Below are 26,027 nucleotides of genomic sequence, written 5' to 3'. Positions count from 1 at the left end.
GTCCAAGCACACCAAGACAGTTTGTAAAGAGGGCACGACAAAGCCTATTCCCCCTCAGGAAACTAAAAAGATTTGGCATGGGTCCTCAGATTCTCAAAAGGTTCTACAGCTGCACCATCGAGAGCATCCTGACTGGTTGCATCGCTGCCTGGTACGGCAACTGCTCGGCCTCCGACTGCAAGGCACTACAGAGGGTAGTGCGTACGGCCCAGTACATCACTGGGGCCAAGCTTTCTGCCATCCAGGACCTCTATACCAGGCGGTGTCAGAGGAAGGCCCTAAAAATTGTCAAAGACCCCACCCTCCCCAGCCATAGACTGTTCTCTCTACTACCGCATGGCAAGCGGTACCAGAGTGCCAAGTCTAGGACCAAAAGGCTTCTCAACAGCTTTTACCCCCAAGCCATATGACTCCTGAACAGGTAATCAAATGCCTACCCGGACTATTTGGTGTGTGTGTGTGTGTGTGTGTGTGTGTGTGTGTGTGTGTGTGTGTGTGGTGTGTGTGTCTGTGTCTGTGTCTGTGTGTGTGTGTGTGTGTGTGTGTGGCCCAACCCCTCTTTACACTGCTGCTACTCTGTTTATCATATATACACAGTCACTTTAACCATACCTACATGTACATACTACCTCAATCAGCCTGACTAACCGGTATATAGCCTAGTTACTGTTATTATTCACTGTCTTTTTACTGTTGTTTTTTTATTTCCTTATCTATTGTTCACCTAATACCTCTTTTTTTACATAAAAATTGCATTGTTGGTTAGGGCTTGTAAGTAAGCATTTCACTGTAAGGTCTACACCTGTTGTATTTGGCGCACGTGACAAATAAACTTTGATTTGATTTTAGGGGGGCAGTCCCACTACTTCCAAACGCACAATTGAACCCCATTCAGTTCATGTACTATAATGCATTATATTTGTGGTTGTGTTGTCCGTGTCTCTGTCCAGGAGCTCTGAAGTCTTACCTCAGAGAGCTGCCTGAACCCCTAATGACCTTTGCACTGTATGATGAGTGGACACAAGCCTCCAAGTAAGAATACTACATATCCACCTGTGTACACAATGATTCACTGTCCACAAATACACTGGACAATATACTCATCACACGCTGCAGTGAAACACTTTTCAAGACCATGCTCGTATTCACTAGGCACAAAACAGAAGAAAACGGACCGAAACTTGGATTTGGCAAATAAGAAATATTTTTTTGCGTTTTCCGTTGCAAAGCGTTTTGCTATGGTGTGCCCTAATGAATACGACCCAAACCCAACAAGTGTTTATTATAGAGACTGTGAAACATTGTACCATCTTATTTGGGTATGTAATGTGGTGTTGTACAGTGTGTCTGACCCAGACAGGAGGCTTCAGGCTTTGTGGGTGGCATGTGACGGTTTGCCAAAGAACCACAAGGCCAACTTCAGGTGAGTGTCAATGCTGGAGACATTTAATCGTCCACCACTCGAGTTATATGCTCCCAAAAGTGATTTATTTATGAGATGCACACAAGGTCTATGGTTCAATCCCCCATTGGGATTTTGTTTTTAGGTATCTGGTAAAGTTCCTAGCCAAGCTGGCCCAGGACAGTGAGGTGAATAAGATGACTCCCAGTAACATCGCCATAGTGCTGGGACCCAACCTGCTCTGGTCCAAGACTGAGGGGTGAGCAATACACTGTGGAGGATATACAACATCCATCGCAGGCATCAAAAAGAAAGGACCAAGGCACTCTTCATATAATTCATAACAATTCCTTTATTTGTATGGCATGTTCAGTGGAAACAAAGATAACACATTTAAAATCTTTGTTTACAAATGTCTTGGCCCTCCTTTCTTTTTGATGACCCATTTACCCCTTTTACCAAAGAGCGCCTTCTGTCTACAAAAAACAACCATTGTGTACCTTAGCAGTGCTTCCCTGTCTTCTTATTTCTACAAATCTATCCCTTGCATTTGAGTTAAACAATTAGCATTGGTAGTGTTGTACAGTACATATATCAGTAGTTCATTTCCTAACAACAGATTTAGCTTGATGTTTCATTGATCTTGATCTCTCTCTCCCCCTCTGTCCTCAGGACTCTGGCAGAGATGGCTGCTGCTACCTCGGTCCATGTGGTGGCCATCATAGAACCCATCATCCAGCACGCTGACTGGTTCTTCCCAGATGGTAAGAGACCTCTACTTCAACCTGGGAGGGATTGTGTTACAGAAAGTCTTTATCTAAGTGACTATGTTACTCCTAAGTTACTCCTCACGCGACATAGAACAGGAAATGCCCGTTGTCTTGTTTGCTGACCTCTCTGTGTTTCACTTCTCACCAGACGTGGACTTTAACGTGTCGGGCATGTTCGTGGCCATGACCCCTGAACCTGACCCAGGCCCTTTTGAAAGGCGACGCCCTGGAAGCCTGGTGGAAGGGGACACTCCCCGCAAAGACAGGTACCTGTCCTACCCCCGTAGCAGCCCCCGTCCCAGCCCAGGTCTCAGCATCCATCCCCGGACACTAACCAGGCAGGAGTCCAGGGGGGCCGTCTCAGCCCTCTATGTAGTGGCTGACGAGTCCATCACAGTCAAAGAAACACCCGCTGGGGAGCAGGAACAGCCAATGCCACTGCCTTCTTAATAAAGTCCAAGCTATACCCTAGGAGACAGTTTGTGAATCCAGAATCCCAGTTTGTGAAAGTCCATTCCAATTCCAATGTGTTTGTGTGTGTTTTAACACTACAGTATTACCGATATGTAAGATGATTATAGAAACAAACCAATAAAATGTGTGTTTAAACCGAGGCCAGCGGTGAACGTGATGAATAAGCACACTTCTCACTAAGAATTGTTCGTAAATTTAACACATTGTTTCAGGAGATATAAGGATTAACCCTCACTTGTCTTGAATTGAATCACACTTTTATCAAGCTGTGTCACCATTTTGAAATACGAAACAATGTTTAACACTTTGAACCTCTTATATGCCACCTCTATTAAAGCCTAGGTTTTAGGTTACTGGTTGTGTGTTTTGTCACTCTATTCTGTTGTCATGCTGAAAGAAATGGCAGGAGCTCAAAGTTCACTAGTTCAAAGGTCACTTTGATCTCATGTGATCTCTGCTTCAGTAAAGGCCTTTGGTTAATACCTCATTCTTCTCTCTCTCTCTCTCTCTCTCACTCTCTCTCTCTCTGAAGTGGTCTCTCTTTTAACTGTCGGTATCAGTCCCTGTCTCTGTCTCTGTCTTTCTGTCTCTCTCCTCTCTGTCTCTGTCTCTCTCCTCTCTGATGTTGTCATTGGTGTGTCTTCACCCCTCACTCTCTCCCCTCTCCCCCCTGTATAGCCCCGCTCCTAACAAACTGGGTGACCACACCCCTACCCCCACCCCACGTAGAGCTGCCACTCTAAATAGAAAACAGCACCATCATGCCTCTTCGCCCGTCTTCCAGCCCCCTCTACCACCGCCAGAGGCTGTAGGAGTCACCCAGACCCAGCCTGTGGCTGAGCCCCAGACCCAGGAGCAAACTCTGTGTGGGAGTACGGAGGCTGTCCAGCCTGGCCTGGCTGGGGGGGGTGGGGGTGGTGGTGGGGGTCAAGGTCAGGGTGGGGCACCAGAGGTCCAGGTGGCCACAGGGCAGCAGCCTCTGCCTCTTACCCAGCACAGCGCTGAGGAGAGCAGGTAAGGAGGAAGCAGAAACTGAGTCCCTCCCCTCCCGTCACCAATCAGCCAAACAGAAACCAGAAGGTTGCGCGCCGCCCTGCTGTCGATCCTGATTGATCAACCTACAGCTACTCACTCTGTCATTGACCGTTATGTGTTTGGTTGTCCCATATTGTTCCATTTATGTTCTATGCAGGCTGATACTGTGTGTTGTAATCACACCCAATGAAATCAAGTATGCTGTAAATCAAACCGATGTCTCAAATCCAATGATTTAGCTGTTTGTTGAAAGGCCTCTCCTAGTGATCCAGGGAGCGGCTTTGTGATTGGAGCTTGTCTATTGTCCTATCCCTTCCCAGACAGGGTGCTTGTCCTGCTCCCTCAAGTGTCTGCCTTCCTACCAGCCTTCCTAAATATTTGTCTGTCTGGACCGTTCATGTGGCTGTCTGTTGGTCAGCCCTCCCCCCAAGCATGCATACCTATCTGCCTGCTTTGGCGTTTCATGTAGTTGTCTAATGTTTGCTTTGTGATCGTCCCAAACTCTCGACTCACAGCCCTATGGTTTACCATGCTGGTATCATCCCAAGCAGGCTTGGTACTCCTGCTCTGGTTATCTTCAATGCATGTGCGACTGTAGTTAGTTTCCTTGAATGAACTTCCCGTGTTTCCTGTAGTGTTTTTGCATCTGTTTTGGGTCAGTTGGAAACACACTGTGATTTGAGAGACATAATTGTCTTTTGTGATTTGACTCATGTAACTGGCTAATTGTCACTGTAATTGTTCTTATACATGATTGCCAATGAAGTGACTAACCCTGACCTGTGATGCAGTTTTTGCATGTCATCAATTTGCATTGATTGAGACATGGCTTGTAGACTGACAGGTGACAGTGGGTTTGTCCTGTCCTCTATCTCCACAGCCCTGGCCATGACCCCACCTCCACCCCCGCTCCCCTGAGGAACGGGGGTTCCCAGCTCACCGTGGGGACGCCCCACTCCCAGGCAGGATGCAGGGGTCCCAGCCCCCACATTGGGCGCAGAGGTGAGAGAACACACTCTGAGTACCCAACCACACCTCTCTACACCCTCTGGTAGTTTCCACTTAAGAGACTGACACAACGTATTTCAAATAGTATATCCCATTTAGCAGACACTTTTATCCACAACGACTTACAGTCATGCATACATGGGTGGTGCCGGGAATCGAACCAACTATCCTGGCATTGCAAGCACCATTTTCTACCAACTGAGCTACAGAGGACCACAATAGCATCAAATCAGACAGAAAGCTCAGACCTTTTTAACTCACGTACTTATCAGTGCTTTGAACATTGTGATTTCATAGTTTAAATACATGGGTTTATTGTCTTCCCCAGGTACTAAGAAGCAAGCCCCTGCCCCACCCAAACAGGCCAACCCCTTTGTAGCTAATGTCTCCACCCTTGGCCACAGTCCCGCGTCTAACAACCCCTACCCCCTCATCGCTCCACGACGCCACTCTGGTAAAGAAACCCCCATCCACGCCCCCAGCCACCCGCCCCCACAGCCCCCACAAGCCCCCCAGTCTCAGGGGGAGTCAGACCCCTCTCCGCCCCACACCCCCACACCCCCTAGCACCCCTCCTCATGATGGTCCAACCTCCACCCCCTTCACCCCTCTATCCTCCTTCCACTCTGGCTCCCTCCCTCGCCCCACCAGGCCGGCTCCTAAGCCACGCTCCCGACCTACAGTTCCCCCGCCGCGTCAGCCGCCCACCAATGACGACAACAACGGGACCTGCGGCTCCGCCTCCAAGGTCATCACCGGTAAAGTTACAGTCCATCCTTTCCCAATCCAAACTACTCATGACTATAACGGATATTAAACTGTCATGACACAAACTTACTTGGGTAAGCTCGTGGGCCAGTATACCTTACAACAGAGGACACGATCCAGCTCTCAATATGTGCTGTGTGAGTCATAGGTAATAGAGTCATAGCCCATATCCTATCAGAGATATGCTACATCGTGTGGTAAAAAAGGAAACACACTCTGGTGAGAAAGGACGACACAGTATAAAATGCACCCAGAGAAAGGAAGGACAGAGGGATGACTAAAAGAAGGATATAGTTTCAGTGTATTATTCACCAATCGGCTCCTTCATTAGCTTCACATAATAATCAGAGCTGGAAACGAATCTCAACAGAGGAGTTTGTGGGTGGGGGTGTGTGTGGGTGGGTGGGAGTGGCAGTTTTCCTGGTAGGAACTCTCAAGGTTCCATGCAGAGCAGGAGGCTCCCTGGCTGACTCAGACACAGTATTGCAGTAGCACATACTGATGTATTGTTGGCCCTATTTCCACACACACACACACACACTTCCTGCACTAATGGAAATGTCCGTGTTTGCCAAACGTTCCATTATATGCTCAGAGTCCAAATCAGAAAAAAACTTTGCTATTCAACTATGTAGCCAGGAATTTGTCTCGGTGTACGATACTGTCTCTGGGCCTGTGCTAACAGCATTCATTTACTTTCAAATCATTTAAAATATTACATGACATTTCATAACACTTTTCACTACACATTAAGTGTGTGCCCTCAGGCCACTAATATTATATTATACTGCATGTTATCTATGCATTCTTTCTTTAGTCTGGAAGGACATTTTGAGAATCTTTTTTTTTCAAGCTCTGGCTAAGTCTGTTTCAGACATAGTTACACAGCCCTGTACTTCCTACTGTATTAACACAGTTAACTGTCCAACTGCCAATGAAATCATATGCTGCTGACAATGCTAGCTAATCGAGCATTGTGTGATTTCATCAGGACTCTCACAGAGAGAGAAATGTAACAGTGAAAGGTGTTTGTTCACTTGGATTCTGGTCTCACTGCCTTTAGTATTGCCTCACGCACACCTTACACTGTAATTGTGGTGATTTAATTTAAAATGCATGATGGGTAAATATTGGAATATTGCAGATGTGTGAGCTGCCGCCCTGCCTGTGAGCTGAGATTGAGAGGCAGGTAATGGTAAGGATATGATTGGCTGACGCTCTGATTTGCAGCCCCTTGCTCTCCGTGTGTGTGCGTACGTGCTCGTGTGTTAGTCTGCGTGTGTGTGTGTGTGTGTGTGTGTGTGTGTGTGTGTGTGTGTGTGTGGGTGTGTGTGTGTGTGTGTGGTTGAGCCCAATGCATTAACCCTGCCTGCCAATAGTAAATAACATACATGTGATTCCCACCCCGTTGTGCTGTGGTTGAAGGCTACTTACACCTACCCTTGTTAACTAACCACTCTTAACACCCCTGGGATAGTCCAAGAGATGGTCCAGTCTGATACTGATGGTCCAGTCGGTACTCTACTTCCTATTTCTTATCTAAGTCAAATAATAGAAGGCCTGGACATTAAGTTTAGAATGAATCTGCATAAAAGCAAAGAGTTGTGGGATATTTGAACATTTATGTCCAGACCATCTAAATGACTGGATTTAGTTTAATTTCTTTGAAGCACTCTAGAACCTAGGTGATGCACTTCTAGCATTTCAGAGTAACACACCAACAATACTCTCCAAGCCACTCTGTTATTGAAATCACATTTCCCACATCGGAAATTGTACGAACTGTGACTAGAACGTGGCATTCAACTTCCCTGTCATAGTCAAATGCATTTCCTTTTTTGATTGGGAGTATGAGTGGATATGATGTTGTTACAATATGACAAATCTTTGGTGTCTTTTCTGCAGTATGCAGAGTTTGTGTGCTTTCCTTAGGTTTGATGTGTCTGATGTGGATATGGTCTGTTCGGTGATGCGTGTGCCTCTGTTCTGTAGAGCTTCTTGTTGCAGGCTGATAGTGGTGTACTACAGGGTTAAGGTCAAATGCATCAATTCAGGAAGTGACCTGAAATCGAAAAATCCTAATTGAAAACGATAAATTGCACTTCTCAATTCTTGAACTGGCATTTTAATTTATATCCCGAATTGGCTAATAAATACCACTTCTCAAACTGAAATTTTCATTTATCCCCTGAATTGGTTAATAAATAGCACTTCTCAATTCTTGAACTGGAATTTAAATTTATCCCCTGAATTGCCTGAATTAAAATGGAATTAATCATAACCCTAGTAGGCTGTGTTTTGCCTGATTGATCACTTACCTGTCAATCTAAATGTCTTCTGTAGATGCCAGCCTGAACTTGAAGGGGATTGGCCGAGCCCTTATCCCTGAAATTACGGTGGACATACAAGGGGAGAGCTCTGCTGGTCATGAGCCCGCCCCCTCTCCAACCCCACCCTCGGACCCTGAGATCCAATCAGAGAGCACCAGTCTGTGAAAGCGGGAGGGATCACTCCAACTGACATCACCCCAAAAAAACATTCTGCCCCAATTGGCCAATATGCTAGCCATTCATCCAATCGCCGTAGTCAGAGTCAGCTCTGAGCCTCTACAGACTGGACCATACAAACTCCCTGTGCTCCATCAATCCAGTGAGCAATAATGTCTGCAACAAACAACCCCTAGCTAACATTACTCTCTACAACAATACAGGGACTAGACAACCTTCTCTTACTCCGTAATCCAAACTCAACACTGTTGGCACCCACCACCCTCAACACCAACACCCTTCCATCCATATCCATAAGCCATCAACCCTGAACAGTATTGGAACTGCACCACAGGATCACCACATGTTCATTGAACCTTCAACCTGCTAAACATGATAGGAGGTTGGCCTGCAGCTAGAGATGCCACTGTAGCCTTCTATTGAATAACACAAGCGCAACATATTTTCCATTTATCTTTTACAATAAATACAGTCTTACAAAGCAAAAAGGTTGTGAACACACATTCAGTAGAAACACACACAGACAGACAGGACCCCTAGGTTTAACAGGAGTTGTTCAATTTGATAAACTCTTTGGTTAGTGTCAGTTGATCTCAAAAAGTATTTGTATAGTTAGACAACCTTACATTTAAAAATATTAAATGATACCTCTATCAAAAACCTGAAGCTCTCAGAAAAAAAAATGCTTCTCAAAACAACCTAGGTAGCATTTGTGTTAAAAAAAGGTGACCCATTTTTCCCGTGTCCAAGGGCATTGAAATATTTGATATTGATTTATACACTTTGTTCTGTTGGAATTTAGAATTCCCAAATCAAAGCTTTTGATTAAACGCCACATATAAAACCACTGAACTCCAATGCTGGTGAAGCTGTAATGTTATGACCCAGTACCTGGAAGCATCTGATGCAAATCTGAATATACTGTTTCATCATTGATCTTTGGATCCATTGTAGAATGTTGACATTGAATTGGAGGTGGGGTGGGAGGCTAAGCTTGTAAACCTAAAAGCTCAGAACTAGTATTTTTGTATTATGTAACTTTCTTCCCTGTGGTGCATTGTATGGTGGTTGAAGGAATGTTTTTTGAATGGAAATTGCTCATTTGTATGTCCTCAATGCATTACCTAAGATTGTCTACAAAACTGCAATTTTGCCCCATTTGAGAACTTTCTTTAATGGTTTTTAATGGGCCAAATAATAGAAATGTAATACAGAAAGTGCTATTGATGAGCAAATATACATGGTGAGCCCAAAGAATCCTATAAATTGCCATACTTGATTTGATGAGAATCTCTCATGGACCAAAGATGCCAGTTGATTAATAAGTACGTTTGGTGAGTGTGCTGCTTTGTGTTTCTAATATAAATGTTTTAATAAATAGTTGCCAAGGACCAAATAAGTACCAGTGAGGAGTGCAATTTAAGTAACTGTTTCGTTTCATACTGTGCCTTCTCCACCCCCAATATTCACCCTGTTTCATCTGTTGTTGTTTTTAACCTGTCTTACCTCAATATACTATAGGACCGTGTTTTATTCAACCCCAATCAAACCATGTGATACATTGTTATTGAACAGAGCTGAATTCAAACAGTCACCCCTGCCAAAAATGTGTATACCAATCACAGATTTCCCCTTTAAAAGAAAAGGGATGGATTGGACATTCCCTGCCACAGCTTTTTTATTTGAGAAATGATTTGATTTAATTTAGCTCAGGAAATGGACAAGCAACAACCCAACAGAACAATATCCCAGATTACTATTCAAATTAAGGATATTATGTTGACAATCTTTAGTGGGTAACCTGGCTTCTCACTCTGCTTTTGATTATTGCACGTTTTGAATGTGATTTGCGTTGCTTTTTTTCTGCCCATGTCTTTTCAACCTGAAAATGAACAAAGATTTTCAATAATGAGTGAATGGATCCTCCACTGTTTGTTCATATTAAAGGAAAATAGTTTTGGGTATTATTACTCCAAATAAACAAAACATGAATTAAAACAGTAATATTCCGTGTTTATTCATGTCAGCTGAATACTGAATTTATACTGTATATTCTAATCTAATGTATACTATTAGTAAGAACTATAATACATGTAGCATATTGAGAGGCATCATGCCCATTTAAACACTGCCAATCAAAACTATACATTGCTGCCATATAGTAAAGATACAAATTGGCTGAAAGGAACTGGCATAAATAGAAAAATATACCTGTTTCATCTGAGGTCAAAAATGTTAACAGCTGTGCCATATAGGTTACAAAATAAATGGGAGGAGATTTTTGATGTACCAATTCCATGGCATAGGATTTATGAACTGATACAAAATACTACTTGATTCAATACTTAGTTTTCAATTTAAATTATTATATAAAATTCTTGCCACCAACAGATTGTTGTATGCCCCATATATATATATGGCAATCTCAGCTCTGTAGATTTTTCTGTGAAGAGACAGAATCACTAGATCATTTATTCTGGTATTGCCCCTATGTAGCTTGTTTCTGGTCACAGGTTCAGGAATGGTAAAAAAAAAAAATCACAACATTCAAATTAACCTTACAAATAGCAGTGTTGGGCAATTTGGAAAGCCATAGCCAGTCAATAAATAATATAATACTCATAGGAAAGATTTTCATCTTTAGCTCACAATCTGTGCATAATATACGATTAGAAAGATTCAAAAATGTGGAGAAAAAAAATCACAGCACAATTGAAAAATATATGGCACATGGAAACCAAATGAGGGTGGTCTATGGTGATAGGTGGGATGGGCTGAGAGTGGTTGAGGGTTGGGATTAAAGAGTTTGTTTGGTAATGTATTATTGTTATGTGACTGCTTTATATTAAAGTACCATGTATGTGTATGTAGCAAAAAAAGCTGTAAAAAAAAAAGATATTTGTCCTCTGAAGGGGGGGGGTTAAAAAAAACAACTATACATTGCTATTATACAATAATAAATAACAGCCTTTGCTGTGACACTTCAGTAGCACTCCTATGATGCTGCAGCAATGGCCAAGCACCACCTGTCCCTGCCAATGTCTTTGGTTGTTGAGAATTCCTCACTAGGCCCAGTAGCCAATGATAAAGACGGCGATGGAGAGGCAGATGATGAGGTTGGCGTCGACCACGTGGCTAAGGCATGGGTCCTCTTCCAGAGAGCTAGCGGGGTCGAGAAGAAGAGGGGGCTGTGGGGCGCTGTCACCCTCCTTTTGCCGCTCCATCCCACACAGCCAGTAGAGGGCGCCTTCAGCCTGGACTGGCTCCTCACACTGGCTTCTGAGGAGACTGGGGAGAGAGAAGTATGGGTATATGCGTATGAGCAGTGTTTGATTTGGACTGGAACACACCAGTACTGGCGCCTCAGTTTTGAGTACCAGCATCTTATAGAATATTGCTGGCTTAAAAATATTCCTGCACCTAAATATAAACAGTACTGGCACCCAAAATGAGTGCTGGCACCTATTTCAGTCCACTTCAAGCACTGGGATTGTGAGTATTGTATGAATCATGGTCCTTAGTATTGTTGAAGCAACTTACCAGTATTAACCTACTGCTACCTAAAAAGGGACAACACTGCCCACATTTCCTCTGAAGGTGTGTCTCTCCGTTAGAAGACAGAGAGCAGGAGAAGGTTATCTCCTGCTCTGCAGTCCTTGGTCTCTGTAGCACTAGTCACAGTCTCTACTGTCTCTAAAGCTCCACTGCTCTTCTCCACCTTATCAAATCTGGTGAACCAGGTGAGGTGGCTGATCTGTTCCGTAGCAGCAACAACACAAACACAGCAACGGTTAGTGATAGGCCAACAGTAACAGGCCATATCGTGCTCACATTTAGAACTGTCTCCTATCTCAAGTTTATATTTGATTTAGACAGTACTGTAGATGCAAATTCTTAATTTATCACAGTGTCGTTGAAATCAATAGGTTGATTTGTTCAAATACACAATTGCCTTCACAATCACAATCAAGATACTGTATTTGAGCTCTGGTTTAGTAGCACTCCCCAGCCTCCCCTCACCTGCTGTGGGCTGGGTTTCTCCGTGGCCAGGCTGACCCCCACCACCACCACCAGGGTGAGCAGAGACAGCATGGTGGAGAAGTAGAGGTAGTGGACATGTTTCACCACATCAGGCCTGCTGTCCTCCTGGTAACACAGTGGTGAGGGATAGATAAAGTCTAGGACCATCCTCACACCGCCCACCAGTAGGCCCAGGAACAGGCCCCAGAAAGCCCCCTGCAGAACACATTTCATCTCAACATCATCTTTCAATACATCTGATTGGTACTGCAATCTGACTTTTACTGCAATCTGATTGCAAATTGAGTAGCATTTCATTCCTGTAGGTGAAAAACCAAGTACAGCCTATTTTCAGATGCAAACACTTACCTTCACTACAGACACCTTCACTACACACACCTTCACTACACACACCTTCACTACACACACCTTTACTACACACACCTTTACTACACACACCTTTACTACACACACCTTTACTACACACACCTTTACTACACACACCTTCACTACACACACCTTCACTACACACACAGTACCAAATGTTTGGACACACCTACTCATTCCAGGGTGTTTTTTTCTTTGTACTATTTTCTACATTGTAGAATAATAGTGAAGACATCAAAACTATGAAATAACACATTGAATCGTGTAGTAACCAAAAAAGTGTTAAACAAGTCAAAATATATTTGAGATTCTTCACATGACAGCTTTGCACACTCTTGGCATTCTCTCAATCAGCTTCATGAGGTAGTCACCTGGAATGCATTTCAATTAACAGGTGTGCCTTGTTAAGTTAATTTGTGGAATTTCTTTCCTTAATGCATTTGAGCCAATCAGTTGTGTTGTGACCAGGTCGGGATGGTATACAGAAGACAGCCCTATTTGGTAAAAGACCAAGTCCATATTATGGCAAGAACAGCTCAAATAAGCAAAGAGAAACGACAGTCCATCAATACTTTAAGACATGAAGGTCAGTCAATACGGAACTGTGCAGTCGCAAAAATCATCAAGCTCTAAGATGAAACTGGCTCTCATGAGGACCGACACAGGAATGGAAGACCCAGAGTTACCTCTGCTGCAGAGGATAAGTTCATTAGTTACCAGCCTCAGAAATTGCAGCCCAAATAAATGCTTCACAGAGTTCAAATAACAAACAGATCTCAACATCAACTGTTCAGAGGAGACTGTGAGAATCAGGCCTTCATGGTCGAATTGCTGCAAAGAAACCCCTACTAAAGTACACCAATAATAAGAAGAGACTTGCTTGGGCCAAGAAACACAAGCAATTGACATTCGACCCATGGAAATGTGTCCTTTGGTTTGAGTCCAAATGTTAGATTTTTGGTTCCAACTGCAGTGTCTTTGTGAGAGGCAGATTAGCTGAACGGATGCTCTCCACATGTGTGGTTCCCATTGTGAAGCATGGAGGAGGAGGTGTGATGATGTGGGGGTGCTTTGCTGGTGACACTGTCAGTGATTTACTTACAATTCAAGGCACACTTAACCAGAATGGCTACCACAGCATTCTGCAGCGATACGCCATCCCATCTGGTTTGTGCTTAGTGGGACAATCATTTGTTTTTCAACATGACAATGACCCAACACACCTCCAGGCTGTGTAAAGGCTATTTGGCCAAGAAGGAGAGTGATGAAGTGCTGCATTAGATGACCTGGCCTCCACAATCACCCGACCTCAACCCAATTGATATGGTTTGGGAAGATTTGGACCCAAGCAGCCAACAAGTGCTCAGCATATAAAATAGCTTTTGATTTGTTTAACACTTTTTTGGTTACTACATGATTCCGTATGTGTTATTTCATAGTTTTGATGTCTTCACTATTATTCTACAATGTAGAAATAAAGAAAAACCCTTGAATGAGTAGCTGTGTCCAAACTTTTGACTGGTACTGTACCTTCACTACAGACATTTTCACAACACACACCTTCACTACAGACACCTTCCCTACAGACACTTTCACTACAAACAATTTCACTACACACACCTACATACCTTCACTACACGTACCTTCACCACAGACATCTTCACTGCACATACCTTCACTACACACATTTTCACTACACAAAACTTCACTACAGACAGCTTCACTACACATACCTTCTCTACACATACTTTCACTATACATACTTTCACTACAAATAATTTCACTACACACACCTTCACGACACAACATTTCACTACACACACACCTTCACTACACATACCATCACTGCACATACTTTCACTACATATACTTTCACTACACAAATTTTCATCACACTTTCACTACACATACCTTCATTACACTTACCATCACTACACATACTTTCACTGCACATACTTTCACTACATATACCTTCACTACACATACTTTCACTGCACATACTTTTACTACAAAGATCTTCACTACACACATTTTCACCACAGACACCTTCACTATAAATCTTCACTATAGATAATTTCACTACAGACACCTTCACTACACTACAGACACCTTCACTACAGACACCTTCACTATAGATAATTTCACTACAGACACCTTCACTACACTACAGACACCTTCACTACAGACACCTTCACTATAGATAATTTCACTTCAGACACCTTCACTACAGACACTTTCACTACCTCACATACTGTACTCTGTATTTACACATTCTACCTCTCTCTCTCTCTCTCTCTTCCCGGTCTCTCTCGCTCTCTCTCCCCAACACACACACAAGCACACCTTCTCATTGGTCCTCTTCCAGAAGCATCCAGTCAGGAAGACGATGGAAACAGGAGGCTGGAGGTAGGTACTGATGGACTGGATGTAGATAAACAGCTGTCCTCCCTGTCTGGCCTGGACCACAGGGATCCACAGCACTGACACCACCACCAGAACCAGCACAAACATCCTGAGGAGGATAGTGTATGTGTACCTTCCCATGAGTATGTGTATGCATGAGTATGAGTGTATGTGTACCTTCCCACGAGCATGAGTTCCCACTCGGTTGCGCGGGGCCGGACATGCCTCCACAGGTCCATGGTGAAGATGGTGCTGGAGCTGTTGAAGATGGAGGTGAGGGAGGACATGAGAGCAGCAATCATCACCACCATCATCAGACCACGCAGACCTGGAGAGCAAGAGAGAGACAGGAGTATGGAGAGTACACAGAGAGAGACAGGAGTATGGAGAGTACACAGAGAGACAGGAGTATGGAGAGTACACAGAGAGAGAGAGACAGGAGTATGGAGAGTACACAGAGAGAGAGAGAGAGAGAGAGAGGAGTATGGAGAGTACACAGAGAGAGAGAGACAGGAGTATGGAGAGTACACAGAGAGAGAGAGACAGGAGTATGGAGAGTACACAGAGAGAGAGAGACAGGAGTATGGAGAGTACACAGAGAGAGAGAGACAGGAGTATGGAGAGTACACAGAGAGAGAGAGACAGGAGTATGGAGAGTACACAGAGAGAGAGACAGGAGTATGGAGAGTACACAGAGAGAGAGACAGGAGTATGGAGAGTACACACAGAGAGAGACAGGAGTATGGAGAGTACACAGAGAGAGAGACGGGAGTATGGAGAGTACACAGAGAGAGAGAGACAGGAGTATGGAGAGTACACAGAGAGAGAGAGACAGGAGTATGGAGAGTACACAGAGAGAGAGAGACAGGAGTATGGAGAGTACACAGAGAGAGAGAGACAGGAGTATGGAGAGTACACAGAGAGAGAGAGACAGGAGTATGGAGAGTACACAGAGAGAGAGACAGGAGTATGGAGAGTACACAGAGAGAGAGACAGGAGTATGGAGAGTACACACAGAGAGAGACAGGAGTATGGAGAGTACACAGAGAGAGAGACGGGAGTATGGAGAGTACACAGAGAGAGAGAGACAGGAGTATGGAGAGTACACAGAGAGAGAGACAGGAGTATGGAGAGTACACACAGAGAGAGACAGGAGTATGGAGAGTACACAGAGAGAGAGACAGGAGTATGGAGAGTACACAGAGAGAGAGACAGGAGTATGGAGAGTACACAGAGAGAGAGAGAGACAGGAGTATGGAGAGTACACAGAGAGAGAGACAGGAGTATGGAGAGTACACAGAGAGAGAGAGAGACAGGAGTATGGAGAGTACACAGAGAGAGAGACAGGAGTATGGAGAGTACACACAGAGAGAGACAGGAGTATGGAGGTTACACAGAGAGAGAGACAGGAGTATGGAGAGTACACAGAGAGAGAGACAGGAGTATGGAGAGTACACAGAGAGAGAGAGAGAGACAGGAGTATGGAGAGTACACAGAGAGATAGACAGGAGTATGGAGAGTACACAGAGAGAGAGACAGGAGTATGGAGAGTACACAGAGAGAGAGACAAGAGTATGTAGAGTACACAGAGAGAGAGACAGGAGTATGTAGAGTACACAGAGAGAGAGACAAGAGTATGAAGAGTACACACAGAGCGAGAGAGAGAGAGAGAGGGAGAGGAGTATGGCGAGTACACATAGGGAGAGAGACAATGCACAATTGGCCAGCGTCGTTAGGGGAGGGTTTGGGTGGGGGGGGTTTTACTTAGTTAATCGCGCTCTAGCGACTCCTTGTGACGGGCCGGGCGCCTGCAGGCTGACCTCGGTCTTCAGTTGAACAGTATTTCCTCCTACACATTGGTGCGGCTGGCTTCTGGGTTAAGCTGGCAGGTGTTAAGGAGCGTGGTTTGGCGGGTCATGTTTAGGAGGACACATGACTCGACCGTCGCCTCTCCGGAGCTCCAAGGGGAGCTGCAGCGATGAGACAAGATCGTAATTGGATAAGATGAAAAGGGGGATAAAATACAAAAAACTAAGAACCAGGTCTAGAGAGTGAAAGAAACGCACAGCAGGTTGTGGTAAACCGTGGGGTGTTGGGTTGAGCGTGTAGAGATTGACACAGAGACAGGGAGGCTTTAGTCCGCAAAAACAACTTTACTTAGACAGAAATTAAATATAACAAAGAAAATCACTTAGGTTTGGCTCAGTCCTTCTTCTTCTCTACTTTTGCTTGGTGGCGGTCTCTCCCCGTTCTCTCCCGCGGTGTGCCACCGTGCTCCTTTTATTTGGCCTCCACGGCTGGTTGGCACTTTCCTCTAATTACCTCCACTTAGAGCTGTCCGTGTCGGGGTGCCCAGCTCCCGTATTCCCAGCAGAGGGAGCCAACGTCGCCTCCCGTACCTCCCCTCTATTACCATCCCCCGGGGTAGACCTCCTGGGATACCACAAGATGTTTGTGTGTACAGGAAGTGAGAAAGACAGATAGAAAGAGATATACAAAATGTTACAGAGAGACGAAGACTTCCTCACCTGAGGGCAGTAGCTTCTTGACCAGTTTGGCGTAGGCGATGTCTGAACAGCCCACTGGGTTCCCACACACCTCAGTACACACCTCAGGGTCACCACACGCCACCTCGTCTAGACGCAACAACAACAACGCTGCTGTAAATATACTATCTCTCCTTTGTTTGATAGTGGTATCAGCGGGTTTTACCTAGGTACAGTATCCTCTCTAGAGTTACTACCAAAGCGTTGCACTTAGGACATTGTACCTGGGTAGAGTATTCTGCTGATCATGCCGGGCAGGACCATCATGAAGAAGGGCAGGATCTTGAGGTAGGCAGCCAGCAGGGAGCCTCCTTTAGCATGGAGCAGGTTCTTAGCAGCCAGGGAGCGCTGCACTATCACCTGGATACAACACAACACAGAATCAATGACTGGAACTGTTGACAGAGCAGCTGAATGTGCCTCCCAAGTGTATAGAGCACTTAAACAATCCATTTGTTTTATTATGAAGGTGTATCAAAACTCTCCTGCCAGTGATGCAACAATGCCAATATGGTGATTTACAGTTCGTTAGATGGTGTTCTAAAGCATAGTGTTTCCATTCCCCTTTAAGGTGTATCAATTCTGATACCTCAGATCTTGTCCTCTTGCCCATCTAGTGACTGTCCCTGAGCAGTGTCACTGTTACCTGGTCTGAGCACCAGTACCACATGGAGGGTATGGACATGCCCAGGAGGATGCCCGGTCAGGGCAGGTCAGAGGTCACGGGGTCACGGAACAGGTGGAAGGCGTCGTCCCGGGGGATGCCACATGTGGTGTTGGGGTCGCGGACCGAGGGGATGGCCGTAGCATACCCCTCTAGGAGGGCGTTCCAGCCCCCCACCTCAGCGAAACCTCCACAGGAGTAGGACAGAGTTAGACAGTTAGGCAAACGGTACTGCACTGCCCTGTACTGTACTGTACTGTACTGCCCTGCCCTGTACTGTACTGCACTGCCCTGTACTGCACTGCCCTGTACTGCCCTGTACTGCCCTGTACTGTACTGCCCCGTACTGCACTGCCCTGTACTGTACTGTACTGTACTGCCCTGTACTGTACTGCCCTGTACTGCACTGCCCTGTACTGTACTGTACTGTACTGCCCTGCACTGCACCACCCTGTACTGTACTGTACTGCCCTGTACTGTACCATACAGAGTGTAAACTATACAGAGAGTGAAAAACATGAAAATCTATAACTGACGAAATCTAAAATCTTGTTGGAAAGTTTTTCTGATTAAAGACAAAGTATTTATCTTTGAATCATACACTGACTATACAAAACATTACGAACACCTGCTCTTTCCATGACATAGTCTGACCAGGTGAAAGCTATGATCCCTTATTGATGGCACTTATTGATGGCACTTAAATCCACTTCAATCAGTGTAGATGGTTGTAGGTGTCAGGCGCACTGGTTTGTGCCAAGAACTGCGACGCTGCTGGGTTTTTCTCGCTCAACAGTTTCCCGTGTGTATCAAGAATGGTCCACCAGCCAAAGGACATCCAGACAACTTGACACAACTGTGGGAAGCATTGGAGTCAACATGGGCCAGCATCGCTGTGGAATGCTTCCAACACCTTGTAGAGTCCATGCCCCAACGAATTGAGGCTGTTCTGAGGCAACTCAATATTAGGAAGGTGTTCCTAATGTTTGGTATACTTAGTGTATACAGTAGCCACCGATCAACACAGCACCAAAGCAGAACCGGTATTGACCACTGTAAGAGTAGGAGACTTACTGAAGCCCATGAGGGTGAGTGCTCCTATCAACATGATGCCAGTCTGGGCAGCGTCTGTGTAGATGACTGCAGCCAGACCACCTGAAACAACACAGCACAACACTGAACCAGTACTGGACATACATACTCTGTCACAGACAAACAAAGTATTTTCCATAGACCTAATACTTTGATACTTCAATTAGGGTCGTTTGATTGTTGTATACCGATATCTTTGTGAAGATGTAAATGAATAAATACAAAATAGCTATGAATAATTGTATTCTCTTCCCCCCGAATCACTTCTGCAAGTATTCAGGCATGGTAGTCACCTGCATGTTAAAGGGATACAGACAGAACATTAATGATTGAACAAGTTATCTCAGTACACAGAGAGGAAAGTGTTGTGTCTCAGTACACAGAGAGGGAAGTGTTGTGTCTCAGTACACAGAGAGGTAAGTGTTGTGTCTCAGTACACAGAGAGGAAAGTGTTGTGTCTCAGTACACAGAGAGGAAAGTGTTGTGTCTCAGTACACAGAGAGTTAAGTGTTGTGTCTCAGTACACAGAGAGGGAAGTGTTGTGTCTCAGTACACAGAGAGGAAAGTGTTGTGTCTCAGTACACAGAGAGGAAAGTGTTGTGTCTCAGTACACAGAGAGGGAAGTGTTGTGTCTCAGTACACAGAGAGGGAAGTGTTGTGTCTCAGTACACAGAGAGGGAAGTGTTGTGTCTCAGTACACAGAGAGGGAAGGGGCCAGTCCGAGGGGGGGCACCAATCTGGTGTAATAAGTAATATAGGCACAATACTTTTTGGGGATATTCAAGAAAAACTCCTCGCCTGTAATGAAGTATTTGAGCGCTGAAATGCTTGGCTTGATGTTGCATAGAATTTCAGTAGGCCTACTTGTGGGTTTGTGATATTTCAGTAGTACAGAGAGTGGACTGTATTACAGACAGGTGTGTGTTGACCTCTCACCCCAGAAGCGATATAGATGGGCAGGAAAAGCCAACCCAAGAACAGCACCATCAGCATCCCCTGCCAACCAGAGACATCGATACTTGTAAGTGATTTATGCAAAACTTAGTATAAAAAAGTTATATTTTGAAGTTTGCATTAAACCATATGCCTTATCAAAATCATGTACAGATGTAGGGTCTTAATTAATCCTGTAGCAACAGGAAATGTGAATTATTGTATGGATTGTAATTAATGAACATTTATGTTGGGGTTGATACATTTTCGTGATGGAAAAATCAAGTCTGAAATTTCAAAGTGGAAATTACAAACTTCAGAAGCCTGCATTGCAGGAACGTTCTCCTGCAACAGGGTGAGCAAATTAAGATCCCACATCTGTAATAGAGATCCACACTTTTTATGCCCAGTTTATAATGAATTATAATGTCCAAATGTATAGTCTTACTCATATGCCACAGCACTGATGCCCGCTGCCGCTCCTGAGCCTGCCAGGCCCATGAAGTGGCCGCTACCCACATTACTGGCAAACAGAGAGGTGCCCACCTGCAGAGAGAGAGTGTAAGAGAGATAAAGAGAGAGAGAATGAGTGAGTGACAATACAACTATGTCTGACTTTAAGCCAACCCCATTGTAAAGTATTCATATTTCTCCATATAAAATCTCAGTTTCACCCCAATAACATTACAAGGACTGCTTTGTTTCACCATCTGGTTTGGTCCTGGACTATTCAGAAAAAGAGGAATAAATCAACAATGGTTCCTCTTGGCATCGAACATCTGGAATCCATTCAACATACTGCGTGGATGTCATTTGTGTGTAGTTTCCATAGCAACATCTCTGTTTCTTTTCACTCACTGGTCACCAGGACATGCTCTTTCCTGCGAGGAAGTATCCATCCACCGTGCTCCGCTTGGTTTTCCACATGGACTGGAAGGGAAGGACTGACTGTTACACGGATTCTCTATTCAGACTTCAATGTGTGCTGAAGGAGTGTGCTGAAGTAGTGTACTGAAGGAGCGTGCTGAATTAGTGTGCTGAAGGAGTGTGCTGAATTAGTGAGCTGAAGGAGTGTGCTGAAGGAGTGTGCTGAATTAGTGTACTGAAGGAGTGTGTTGAATTAGTGTGCTGAAGGAGTGTGCTGAAGGAGTGTGCTGAATTAGTGTACTGAAGGAGTGTGTTGAATTAGTGTGCTGAATTAGTGTGCTGAATTAGTGTACTGAAGGAGTGTGCTGAAGGAGTGTGTTCGAGGAGTGTGTTGAACTAGTGTGCTGAAGGAGTGTGCTGAAGGAGTGTGCTGAATTAGTGTGCTGAATTAGTGTGCTGAAGGAGTGTGTTGAACTAGTGTGCTGAAGGAGTGTGCTGAATTAGTGTGCTGAATTAGTGTGTTGAATTAGTGTGCTGAAGGAGTGTGTTGAATTAGTGTGCTGAAGGAGTGTGTTGAATTAGTGTGCTGAAGGAGTGTGCTGAATTAGTGTGCTGAAGGAGTGTACTGAATTAGTGTGCTGAAGGAGTGTGCTGAATTAGTGTGTTGAATTAGTGTGCTGAAGGAGTGTACTGAATTAGTGTGCTGAAGGAGTGTGCTGAATTAGTGTGTTGAATTAGTGTGCTGAAGGAGTGTGTTGAATTAGTGTGCTGAAGGAGTGTGTTGAATTAGTGTGCTGAAGGAGTGTGCTGAATTAGTGTGCTGAAGGAGTGTGCTGAATTAGTGTGCTGAAGGAGTGTGCTGAATTAATGTGCTGAAGGAGTGTGCTGAAGTAGTGTTTTGAAGGAGTGTGCTGAAGTAGTGTTTTGAAGGAGTGTGTTGAATTAGTGTGCTGAAGGAGTGTGCTGAATTAATGTGCTGAATTAGTGTGCTGAAGTAGTGTGCTGAAGGAGTGTGCTGAAGTAGTGTACTGAAGGAGTGTGCTGAAGGAGTAAAGGAGAGTGCTGAAGAAGAACAACTCTACTTTGAGATTCAGATGGAAGAATATACTGTAGAGCAACAACCAAACAAATCCCATTAGAGCACATGACATGTTTCAGTCAATCTCACCAGAGCTACTGATGTGTCAGGAATAAATCAAATCATTTAGAAATGGAATCCTATTCCCTATATAGTGCACTACTTTTGGCCAGCTACATAGGAATAGGGTTCCATTTCGGATGCTGTTAGGGTGCCATTTCCCAAGTTTGGTCCTACTTACCCAGAGGCCCACAGCCAGTACAAGGAGGAAGTAGACAACGAGCACCACAATGTCTACAGTGACCAGGGTGGGTACACCTAAACCTGGGGATTGGGAGGTGGGCACGCTGGTCCCCTGGGTGGTAGCCATACTTGGGTCAAAGGTCACTGAAATTCTCAGGGAGTGATTGTGTCTCCTGCTGGTGAGGGAAATGTAGTCATTGTTGATTGTAATCACAACAGACCCTCCAAACACTCCATTCACTAGATTAAGTTCACTTTATTGGTCAATTGCACACAAGGTCCAACCAAAATTTTACTTCCTCTTTCAACCCAACCCATCTGAAAGACACACATACATACACAAACATACAGTGCATTCGGAAAGTATTCAGACCCCTTCACCTTTTCCACATTTTGTTACATTACAGCCTTATTCTAAAATGGATTAAATAAAAAAACATATCATCAATCTACACAAAATACCCAATTGAAGCGAAAAACAGGTTTTTAGAAATGTTGGCAAATGAATTAAAAATTAAAAACAGAATTACCTTATTTACATTAGTATTCAGACCCTTTGCTATGAGACTCGAAATTGAGCTCAGGCGCATCCTGTTTACATTGATCATCTTTGAGATGTTTCTACAACTTGATTGGAGTACACCTGTGGTCAATTCAATTGATTGGACATGATTTGGAAAGGCACACACCTGTCTATATAAGGTCCCACAGTTGACATTGCATGTTAGAGCAAAAACCAAGCCACGAGGTTGAATTAATTGTCCGTAGAGCTCCCAGACAGGATTGTGTCGAGGCACAGATCTGGGGAAGGGTACTAAAAGATTTCTGCAGCACTGAATGTTCCCAAGAACACAGTAGCCTCCATCATTCTTAAATGGAAGAAGTTTGTAACCACCAAGACTCTTCCTAGAGCTAGCTGCCCTGCCAAACTGAACAATCGGGGTAGAAGGGCCTTGGTCAGGTGACCAAGAATCATAGCTTTCACCTGGATTCACCAAAAAGGACAACCATCTCTGCAGCACTCCACCAATCAGACCTTTATGGTAGAGTGGCCAAACGGAAGCCACTCTTCAGTAAAAGGCACATGACAGCCCACTTAGAGTTTGCCAAAAGGCATCTGAAGGACTCTCAGACCATGAGAAACAAGATTCTCTGGTCTGATGAAACCAAGATTGAACTCTTTAGCCTGAATGCCAAGCGTCATGTCTGGATGAAACCTGGCACCATCTCTACGGTGAAGCAAGGACAACGACCCTAAGCACACAGCCAAGACAATGCAGGACTGGCTTTGGGACAAGTCTCTGAATGTCCTTGAGTGGCCCAGCCAGAGCCCGGACTTGAATCAGTTCAAACATCTCTGGAGAGACCTGAAAATAGCTGTGCAGGGACACTCTCCATCCAACCTTACAGAGCTTGAGATGATCTGCAGAGAATAATGGGAGAAACTCCTCAAATACAGGTGTACCAAGATTGTAGCTTCATACCTGAGAAGACTCAAGGCTGTAATCGGTGCCAAAGGTGCTTCAACAAAATACTGAGTAAAGGGTCTGAATACTTATGTAAATGTGATATTTCAATTCATTTTATTTTATAATTTATAATTTTGTTTGGTCATTATGGGGTATTGTGTGTACATTGATGAGAAGAAAAAAAACCATATATTTTAGAATAAGTCAAGGGGTCTGAATACTTTCCGAAAGCACTGTACACATACATATCCAGGTTTTACGCTATACACACTGGACCCAGACCGAAGTTTATACATTATCCTCATTCATAGTTTCAATTTGACAGGGCATGGACTCTACAATGTGTTGAAAGTGTTCCACAGGGATGCTGTCCCATGTTGACTCCAATGCACAGTTGTTTCAAGTCGTCTGGATGTCCTTTGGGTGGTGGACCATTCTTAATACACATGGGAAACTGTTGAGAGTGAAAAACCCAGCATTGTTGCAGTTCTTGACACAAGCCGGTGCTGCTATACCTCGTTCAAAGGCACTTCAATATTTTGTCTTGCCGTTCATTCTCTGATTGGCACACATAAACAATCCATGTCTCAAGGCTTAAAGATCCTTTGTTAACCCGTCTCCTCCCCTTCATCTACACTGATTGAAGTGGATTAAACAAGTGACATCAATAAGGGATCATATCTTTCAACTGGATTCACCTGGTCAGTCTATGTCCTGGAAAGAGCAGGTCAGTACAGGTGCATCAAAGCTGGGACCGAGAGACTGAAGAACAGCTTCTATCTCAAGGCCATCAGACTGCTAAACAGCCATCACTAACTCAGAGAGGCTTCTGCCTACATGGAGACCCAATCACTGGCCACTTTAACAAATAGATCACTAGTCACTTTAAACAATGCCCCTTTAAATAATGCCCCTTTAATAATGTTTACATATCCTACATTACTCATATGTATATACTGTATTTTATACCACGTATTGCACCTTGCCTATGTCGCTCGACCATCGCTCATCCATATATTTATATGTACATACTCTCATTCACCCCTTTTAGATTTGTGTGTATTAGGTAGTTGATGGGTAACTGTTAGATTACTTGTTAGATATTACTGCACTGTCGGAACCAGAAGCACAAGCATTTCGCTACACTTGCATTAACATCTGCATGTGACAAATAAAATGAGATGTTTTTATTTTTATTTTGTTCATAATGTTTTGTATAGTCAGTGTACGCTGAGAAGCTCCACGGTGTAAAGTGTTGTCCAGAGACCAACTACTCTACAGTCCATGTTTTAATTCCCTCACAACATTCATACAATATCCTCACACCAAACATTAACTCAAGGACAATAGTCACCTTGCATTTAAGTGTACTGAAACCTACAGTACCAACCTGTCAGCTTGTAGTCAGACTCAGGGTTTAAAACCCGTTTAAAACCTGTTGAGGACAGGCGTTCCGCTAACCACACAGCCATTTTCCAAGCAAGGAGATATGTCACAAAAACCCAAAACACAGCTAAATGAAGCACTAACCTTTGACGATCTTCATCAGATGACACTCCTAGGACATCATGTTACACAATACATGTATGTTTTGTTCGATAAATTTCATATGTATATCCAAAACTGCCGGTGAATGTGCACATCAATTTACAAAAATACTCATCATAAACGTTGACAAAATACTTAACAATTATTTTAAGAATTATAGATACAACCCCCTTGGGTTGTGCCATGGCGGAGATCGTTGTGGGCTATACTCGGCCTTGTCTTAGGACGGTAAGTTGGTGGTTGGAGACATCCCTCTAGTGGTGTAGGGGCTGTGCTTTGGCAAAGTGGGTGGGGTTATATCCTGCCTGTTTGGCCCTGTCCGGGGGTATCATCGGATGGGGCCACAGTGTCTTCTGATCCCTCCTGTCTCAGCCTCCAGTATTTATGCTGCAGTAGTTTATGTGTCGGGGGGCTAGGGTCAGTCTGTTACATCTGGAGTATTTCTCTTGTCTTATCCGGTGTCCTGTGTGAATTTAAATATGCTCTCTCTAATTCTCTCTCTCTCTTTCTGTCTTTCTCTCGGAGGACCTGAGCCCTAGGACCATGCCTCAGGACTACCTGGTATGATGACTCCTTGCTGTCCCCAGTCCACCTGGCCGTGCTGCTGCTCCAGTTTCAACTGTTCTGCCTGCGGCTATGGAATCCTGACCTGTTCACCGGATGTGCTTGTTGCACCCTCGACAACTACTATGATTATTATTATTTGACCATGCTGGTCATTTATGAACATTTTAACATCTTGACCATGTTCTGTTATAATATCCACCCTGCACAGCCAGAAGAGGACTGGCCACCCCTCATAGCCTGGTTCCTC

The 26,027-nt window shown here is 44.3% G+C and overlaps 1 protein-coding gene and 1 pseudogene across 5 annotated transcripts in view; one reads left to right on the top strand and one right to left on the bottom strand.

Moving 5' to 3' along the window:
* Positions 1-9,961, top strand: part of LOC106606653 (rho GTPase-activating protein 17) — a 63,622-nt gene extending 53,661 nt beyond the window's left edge. For 2 of the 5 annotated variants that reach the window (XM_045719979.2, XM_045719980.2), the window contains 9 exons: positions 951-1,032; positions 1,343-1,423; positions 1,548-1,661; positions 2,075-2,166; positions 2,321-2,438; positions 3,325-3,660; positions 4,562-4,683; positions 5,018-5,446; positions 7,800-9,961. In XM_045719979.2, the coding sequence (XP_045575935.1) occupies positions 951-1,032; positions 1,343-1,423; positions 1,548-1,661; positions 2,075-2,166; positions 2,321-2,438; positions 3,325-3,660; positions 4,562-4,683; positions 5,018-5,446; positions 7,800-7,951 (1,526 nt within the window). In that variant the 3' untranslated portion in view covers positions 7,952-9,961. Of the gene's footprint in view, positions 1-950; positions 1,033-1,342; positions 1,424-1,547; positions 1,662-2,074; positions 2,167-2,320; positions 2,439-3,324; positions 3,661-4,561; positions 4,684-5,017; positions 5,447-6,600; positions 6,652-7,799 lie in introns of all 5 variants that reach the window. The other 3 variants (XM_045719981.2, XM_045719982.2, XM_045719983.2) reach the window with 3 other exon arrangements.
* A 1,067-nt stretch (positions 9,962-11,028) lies between these two features.
* Positions 11,029-19,359, bottom strand: LOC106606652 (sodium/myo-inositol cotransporter 2-like; annotated as a pseudogene).
* Positions 19,360-26,027: the final 6,668 nt, after the last annotated feature.

The sequence above is a fragment of the Salmo salar genome, chromosome 06, assembly GCF_965601325.2.
Source record: "Salmo salar chromosome 06, fSalSal1, whole genome shotgun sequence".
NCBI lineage: Eukaryota > Metazoa > Chordata > Actinopteri > Salmoniformes > Salmonidae > Salmo > Salmo salar.
This window is presented reverse-complemented; position numbering and strand designations above follow the sequence as displayed.